The 8,109-nt window shown below is 40.3% G+C and overlaps 1 protein-coding gene across 1 annotated transcript; it reads right to left on the bottom strand.

The window, feature by feature from the left end:
- Window positions 1–525: 525 nt before the first annotated feature.
- On the bottom strand, window positions 526–5,131 carry LOC110677857. Its single transcript, XM_021849581.1, has 3 exons — window positions 3,166–5,131; window positions 1,968–2,652; window positions 526–1,898 (listed from the first exon to the last, which is right to left on the bottom strand). Exons 1-3 carry the CDS (start codon window positions 4,035–4,037, stop codon window positions 1,449–1,451), a joined length of 2,007 nt encoding a protein of 668 aa, XP_021705273.1. The 5' UTR covers window positions 4,038–5,131; the 3' UTR covers window positions 526–1,448.
- Window positions 5,132–8,109: the final 2,978 nt, after the last annotated feature.

Genomic DNA, 8,109 nt, shown 5'->3' with positions numbered 1-8,109 from the left:
GAACGGTGATCTACAGCAGTATGCTTAGCACATAATTGGTCACTACTATCAGTGGGACTGTTATGCGTAGAAATTTACCAAAAACCACGTATTTCTAGGCATAACAGTCCCACTTTGCATTTCATAGCTAAATTTACTTTTTTCCCATAATAAAAACTCTTGACTCAAATGAACACGCTATTCTTTATACTATTGTAAAGATTTTAATTTAATTTACCACATACCTGGTCAATACGAGGCCTAAATGTGTTAAAATCTTTAAACGCGTTTTTCTCGATTGCGTATTTTGGAACATGGGACAATTATGTGTGTAACGGCAGTTAAGGCAGTATTAAACAATCCGCTACTTATAAGACTACTTCTTCTGATTCTTCTTCTCCTTGACATTACGTCCTCACTGAAACAGGACCTGCTTCTCAGCTTAGTGTTCTTATGAGCACTTCCACAGTTATTATCTGAGAGCTTTCTTTGCCAAAAATGCCATTTTCACATTCGTATATCGTGAGGCTTTTGAATATTCGTATGGAAAACGAATTTGAAAACTTCACAGCCCATTTTCTCAATGCTTACTTTTTACAGAACTCGGTTCAATAAATAAATTGAAAGGCAAAAAAGAATATGATTAATCAAATCTTATCCAACAGGGAAATTTTATCCGGAAGTGCTGCAAGCTTGACATATTCGGGCATGTGGCATTCAGGCTAGTAATGCATTCGGGCAAGTGTTATAGAATCTAACAAATAAGATTAACCATACTATTGATCGTATTTAATAGTATAGTATTTCATATTATAGTCAAAGTCGTAGTATTTCATAGTTATAGTGAAATCAGACATAACAAATACATGGAGACGAATGAACTGGCGAATTAAGTTTAAAGCTTCATAATTAATGAAAAGCAAATACTGTCAATTGGGTCTGATGGCCCATGGTCATAAGCAACGTCAATCACATTCTGTAATATTTCAAACATATTGAGAATATAAAGGCATATTGACAATATAAATATAAATCGAAATTCCAAAAGCAATTGTTCTGTTTAAAACTGAAAAATAATTGATGAAAATGTGTTCACTGTGTTTCGGCTGAAGAATGGAATACAGTAAACCAATTTTCCTGTAATTTTTGAATTTGAACGAAAAACTGCTATTGAAAATTCCAAAATCAATTATGGTTCCTTCCCCCTCTATCCTATGTTACCTTTTCAAAGTGGAAAGAATGGTTCGATTTTCAATCACCTAGAATTCAATTAATGAGTCTTACATATTTCTTAACATCTACGAAGATCATTCCTACTCCAATCATGCTCTTCCAACAAAAACTCGGGCATATTCAATTAGAAACATTCTTCACCACTCCCAAGGAAATAATCAGTAACGCTTGAATTCAACCATTAACGTTTTATTTCATTAAAAAAGGAATGCGCACGTATGCTGCGCAAATCGCAATCAAGCGAAGTTCATATAAATGGAATCAATAAAATTATCGTTCGCTTTCAAGAACAGTATCTGCTGCAAAGGGATTGATCCAAGAGACGTCCTGAACTTAGACAAAATTTGTCCCAATCCATTAAACGAACGTTCGACCGACACCTGTGTACAGGGTAGTTGCAAAACGGTGAGAGCGAGTTGTACAAGGTCAACGTCTTTGTTGTACTGTTTATCCCACCATTCAATCACATCACATTCCAATGGCAGAGATGGTTCCAATGAGAGGCGTCGGATTTTCTTTTCCATTTCAGAGATATCCGGTGGTTTCGATTGTTTGCTGGCCGAAAGCAGTTGTTGGACACGTTTTAGAGGGGTATTTTTGGATGATGTTGGTGCAGTCGACTCCACTTCTATTTTTTGCTTTCCAGTGACAGCTTTAATGGATTTCCATGTAGCCAACATATGCATCTATAGAGAAAATAGGTTCAATATTGATTAATATATAGAATATTAGCAAACTATACGACAATCACTTACTATGCCTTCTTCTTTCTGCTCCGCTGTAAGAATTGGTGGGTCAAACTCGTTCAACCGTAGATCTACAAGCAACGCTGCGTAGAAAGCAGGGTTGTTGAACCACATCGGTTTACGTTCCACTAACGCATCGAGTAGTTGTTTAGCAAGTGTGTCTTGAAGTACTTCTAAATCCAAACAACACTCTTTCCAGTACAAGAAAAGTTGTCCACATGTCATTGTTTCTTCCTGGATGCGCTTAGTCAAGACGTAAAGAGGAGTTGTAACAAGAACAAACTGTTCTACCCGTTTCCAATAGTTGGCGCTGTAATCCTTCAGCAAGTTTGGTGGCAGCATACTAATGATGAAGTCTTGCTGTTGAAGCAGACAGTCAACCATCTGGTGTGATGAGCCCCAGCGGGTATCCCCGTCGAAGAAAGGCAGCTTTTTCGTTTTATCGTGTCTAAACATATTTCCATACGGCTGTGCTCGAAGTGTTTTGACTAGTTTTCGAGTTTTAGTTAGAAATTTAGCCACTGTATCTTTCTTCAGTACGTCGAGCACCGATAGCTGTACCGTGTGTGCCGCACATCTGATTCCCGTGAGACTTGCTTTTTCTATTACCGGCAGCTCATCATCTTTCATATCTTGGAGGTGGAAATCGTCATCCCACAGCGCGTCCGATTCAGATGGTTCTTCTGTAGTTTCGCTATAATAGAAAATAACAGCAATCGTGTTAAAACCATTACATATCGAGCACAGTGGTTACACTATTATGGGTCACCCACTATTTTGGGTCAATTGCATTGTAATTACACGTAGAGCAGGGAAACTAAGGGGATGATACACAAATTATGCTACGCTATGGGTTAATTTTATAAGTCGTGTCTATCAAAAACGACTCGACTGGAGTCACTGTTGACCACACACGACTCTGTCACTTGAACTATTCGAGAGTTATCACTCTATGTGTCAGTATGAGTATGGTGACTTCTCAAATATGCATGCCTACTGTGTTCGAAAGTGACTGCAGACGAATCACATAAATCGGTTCGATTCACAAAGTACAACCCTCCAACTTTTTTGATACCATCCGCCCCCCTCCCTGTTATGGTACTGTATGAGCCCTCCGAAGTTTTCCCCCCTATGGAGGGTGACTTAATTTGTGTATGACCCCAAATAATAGGTGATCCATAATAGTGTGGGCAATGTATATACTTACAAATCAATGGAATTTGGCTCATCGGTATCCGCACTTAATTCTTCATCTCCTTCTGCATCCGTATCTTCGTATTCGCTTTCCTCACGTTCATCCAAGCAGCTATCGTTGAGTTCCTGGAGGTTACGAGTCAGTCTGGTCGCTTTGAGCATATTACTGCCGTTGTCCGTGGTAATGCTGTATATTTGAGGCAATTGAATATCAAAAGTTGCCAATGCTCTCAAAATTTCCTCCATAATATTCTCAGCGGTGTTTTTTTCAAATCTTTCTGCCATCATCAATGTACGCACAACTATCTCCCCGTGTTTAATGAATTGCGCATTAATACCGAGGATAGTCCGACCCTTCCGGGATGCCAAATCAGCTTTGATGGAAATGAGTTTACCTTGCATTTCCAAGGAAATGTGTTTTACAGCATTAACCGTGCAATCATGGACATATTGTAAAATGTTATGTCGGTTGGTGTGGCCAATTTTCATCCCCTCTTCTATCGGATGTAGAACTTCCTGCACGCACTTCAGATTAAAGAAATTCAACGGGACGTTGCCAACGGAGACCCATTTTACCATCCGCTTTTTGTGGTCGTTCGGATCCACCCAAAAAGATACTTTGATCTTATTTTTGAACGACTGTGCATTGGGGTCGCAGTTTTCATCCTCCAAATCCTTGTCTAAGCCGATCTCCTTAGCTTTTTCTTTGTGTTTTGTGACTAGATGCCGTTTGAGATTCCACTTCGACTCACACTTGAATGTTTTACTGGGATCCCCGCACAAAACACAACAAAGCGATCTCACTTCTCTTCCATCGCTGGAAATCCACTTTTTGCTAACAAAAAAATCACTCAAGTTAACTTCCGACTGTTTTTTCGAAGCCATTTTCGATGTTTAAACTGGCTTTGCGGAAAACACTCCGTACATTCAGTTCAAATGACATGTAAACATTAGTGAAGACAAACATTTGAAAAAGGCTTAAGTGAACTTACAAGTCCATGTGATGTGAAAGATGACATTTTAAATGTGATGTTTTGGTGGCAATGCGTCTTGCGTTTGTTATTTTACCGAATTGCAAATATTTGACGTAATATTGAACGACTGGCAAGTGCTTGGCATTTAGTTAAATACAGTGCATTGCATTCCATGCAACATAAGATTATAGCAGTTGTTTTTCAATTTCATTTCGCGGAAGCGTGAATGAAAATGAGAAACTTTATCAAACCGAGTCATACATTGAATTTAGTTTTTTTTATCCATATTAATTTCACGGAATGAACTAATCTACGATGACGTCACGCTGCAACTTCCAGCGGGAAGAAAACCTTTACTGCGGGCCGTGTTTACAAAAAATGAACAATTTCGCTGCACATTCATCCACTTAATATTCATCCGGTGAATGAATGAATGAAAGTCCATGGGCTGTTCGATTGAAATATATCTATAGGACTTTATAGAATGTTAAGCTTAAAAAAATCAAAACAGATTCTCGCAGCAACAGCATTTCAACCAGGAGAAACCCTTACCTGCCATTTGGTAGAAACACTTTTTCATTTAAAAGGAATTAAAATGATAATTTGACAGAAAACAGATATTGCGCATAAATTAAATTATATTTAAATTTAATATTGATTGATATTGAATATTGATTGATTTGACAAAATAAATTATTTCAAGGGATAAAAGGTGTGACAAGTCTTTAACAATTTTCAAAAAGCCTCACAAAAGTGGAGTGGGTTTGGAAATAACCAATCTAAGCGTAATATAATTCGTGAAATAAGATAATGATTCAATTCGAAATATTTTCTTTTGAGCTCTGTCATGGAAAACAATCGTTCAAGTTTTGTTTTCAAATGACATGAGAGGGTTTCTTTCCAGTCTGGTTATAGAACACTGTGCACTACACATCAATACATTTTATGTTTTGTTGTCAACACTATCCGTCGGCATCGCCTTATGATGTATTGTCAGTGCAGACAAAAGTAAGAACGAACACAAACTTCGCTCAACTGTATCGCGCGACAAAAACGTCGCTCGACTCTGGTGACCTTTTCATGTTAGTGCTCGAGCGACACAGGCTATTTCAATGCGTCGCTGGAGCACCAAACTGCAAAGCGTTCGCCAGTCCAGCGACGCGACAGTTGAGCGACGTTGCAGCAATTGCTCGTATGCACAATACTGTAGACACACTCTTCTCTCTCATTACCGCTCTTTGAGCTAGTTGCATCGCTCTTTGCGTTTCGGCTTTGCTCTTTGTGTTGGGGCTCCAAAATAGCACAATGCGCGCATTGAGGGAGTAAATGCCAGCCCTGCTTCCGGTTTGTGAAAAGCGCTTCAAACCCATGCAATATGGGTATTTTTGGAACGGGGCCGACGAGTAGATGACGGAAATCGATGTCCGGTGTCGTTTTGGAATCCAAGATGGCGACTTCCGGTTTGTGAAAATCATTTTGAGCCCATGCAATATGGGTATTTTTGGAACGGGGCCGACGAGTGGATGACGGAAATCGATGTATGACGCCATTTTGGAATCCAAGATGGCGACTTCCGCTTTGTGAAAATCACTTTGAGCCCATGCAATATGGGTATTTTTGGAACGGGGCCGACGAGTGGATGACGGAAATCGATGTATGACGCCATTTTGGAATCCAAGATGGCGACTTCCGGTTTGTGAAAATCACTTTGAGCCCATGCAATATGGGTATTTTTGGAACGGGGCCGACGAGTAGATGACGGAAATCGATGTCCGGTGTCGTTTTGGAATCCAAGATGGCGACTTCCGGTTTGTGGAAAGCGCTTCAAACCCATGCAATATGGGTATTTTTGGAACGGGGATTCCAAAATGGCGTCAGACATCGATTTCCGTCATCTACTCGTCGGCCCCGTTCCAAAAATACCCATATTGCATGGGCTCAAAGTGATTTTCACAAACCGGAAGTCGCCATCTTGGATTCCAAAATGGCGTCATACATCGATTTCCGTCATCCACTCGTCGGCCCCGTTCCAAAAATACCCATATTGCATGGGTTTGAAGCGCTTACCACAAACCGGAAGTCGCCATCTTGGATTCCAAAACGACACCGGACATCGATTTCCGTCATCTACTCGTCGGCCCCGTTCCAAAAATACCCATATTGCATGGGCTCAAAGTGATTTTCACAAACCGGAAGTCGCCATCTTGGATTCCAAAATGGCGTCAGACATCGATTTCCGTCATCTACTCGTCGGCCCCGTTCCAAAAATACCCATATTGCATGGGCTCAAAGTGATTTTCACAAACCGGAAGTCGCCATCTTGGATTCCAAAATGGCGTCATACATCGATTTCCGTCATCCACTCGTCGGCCCCGTTCCAAAAATACCCATATTGCATGGGTTTGAAGCGCTTTCCACAAACCGGAAGTCGCCATCTTGGATTCCAAAACGACACCGGACATCGATTTCCGTCATCTACTCGTCGGCCCCGTTCCAAAAATACCCATATTGCATGGGTTTGAAGCGCTTTTCACAAACCGGAAGTCGCCATCTTGGATTCCAAAACGACACCGGACATCGATTTCCGTCATCTACTCGTCGGCCCCGTTCCAAAAATACCCATATTGCATGGGTTTGAAGCGCTTTTCACAAACCGGAAGTCGCCATCTTGGATTCCAAAACGACACCGGACATCGATTTCCGTCATCTACTCGTCGGCCCCGTTCCAAAAATACCCATATTGCATGGGTTTGAACCGCTTTTCACAAACCGGAAGTCGCCATCTTGAATTCCAAAACAACTACGGACATCGATATCCGACATCTATTCGTTGGTCTCGTTTTAAAAATACCCATGTTATAAGGTAAAAAGAGCCAAATTGTGTACACTTTGAGCATGTTTTGCCAACACACTCCGTCAGCATTACTCTTTGCGTAATCGCTTACACTCTCTTTCCTACTGCGTGCCCTCATTGTGTTCGTGTTGTTACACTTTGCGCGCGTCTGTCTCCTCTTTGTGCAGTGGTTAAATTCTGCTCTTTGCGCGCATTGTGCGAGTTGATGCCAGCCCTGTCGCTAGGTACGATTCTTTAAGTTTCAGAAAATATCCTCTTTGGGTACATTCAGGAATCGGTGCCAGGGGACCGGGTATCCGAAAATGGCCAGAACCGATGAGAATGTCATTCGACCTTCTGGCAGCTTTTCACTTATAGAAAGTATACAATAAATAATTTTCTTATCGCTAATCTTGAAAAACCTAAGTGAACCATCACTTCCGGATCGAATGTACCCCATTTGAATCCGGAATAACTCCGGAACCAAGTTGCCAATCCCATTTCTTCTGAAACTTAATAAATTTTGAAGAGTATGCGGTTTGTTTGAGACGAAAATATCCAAAATCTGTCTATAACTGTCCAGGTTATGATTTTTCAAAGTTTATTTTTAATGAAAAGTCAGACGTTAGGGGTTTGAGAGTTAATCTTGAATACGTCTCTAATCCAACTAACTGCATTCTCTAGCTGTCTCTAGGACGTGGCCAGGACAACTTTCGACTGTAGAAGGATGTGTAAATCTTTTCTAGCAGCCCTAGTTAAGCTTGAAAACTCTGATTGGATAGCGATCGAGAAGGAGGCAACTCTCATTGATTGGTTTAGGTCTTGGCACCTACGATACATGAGCTAAATAGGGTATGGGATCTAATTTTCGACCCAGTGCTAGGTTTCGACCCATTGATAGAACAAATGTTATTTAAATTAATATTTAAAATTTCGAAACATTTATAAATCACTGGAATATGCCATTACTGTTATACCTGTCATAATCCAATAAAAATTTCATTTATATAACGAATCTTTGATTGTAAATTGATTGATCTGATTTGCCGGTATCTGAATCAGTCCTTTTCTCTTTCGTTGATAGAAAATTTGCCACATTTGAAAAAGACTCAATTCAGTATAAAAACTGATCAAAGCGATCAAATTTAGG

The sequence above is a fragment of the Aedes aegypti genome, chromosome 3 (genome assembly GCF_002204515.2).
Source record: "Aedes aegypti strain LVP_AGWG chromosome 3, AaegL5.0 Primary Assembly, whole genome shotgun sequence".
Classification (NCBI taxonomy): domain Eukaryota; kingdom Metazoa; phylum Arthropoda; class Insecta; order Diptera; family Culicidae; genus Aedes; species Aedes aegypti.
Note: the sequence above shows the minus strand (reverse complement) of the source record. Positions and strands in the feature narration are given on the sequence as shown.

Coding starts and splice junctions, on each gene's coding strand:
- LOC110677857 (XM_021849581.1), bottom strand. CDS start 4,037: ATGGCTTCGAAAAAACAGTCGGAAGTTAACTTGAGTGATTTTTTTGTT. Junction 2,653..3,165: donor GAGCCAAATTCCATTGATTT/GTAAGTATATAC, acceptor TTTCTATTATAG/CGAAACTACAGAAGAACCAT. Junction 1,899..1,967: donor AGCAGAAAGAAGAAGGCATA/GTAAGTGATTGT, acceptor TTTTCTCTATAG/ATGCATATGTTGGCTACATG.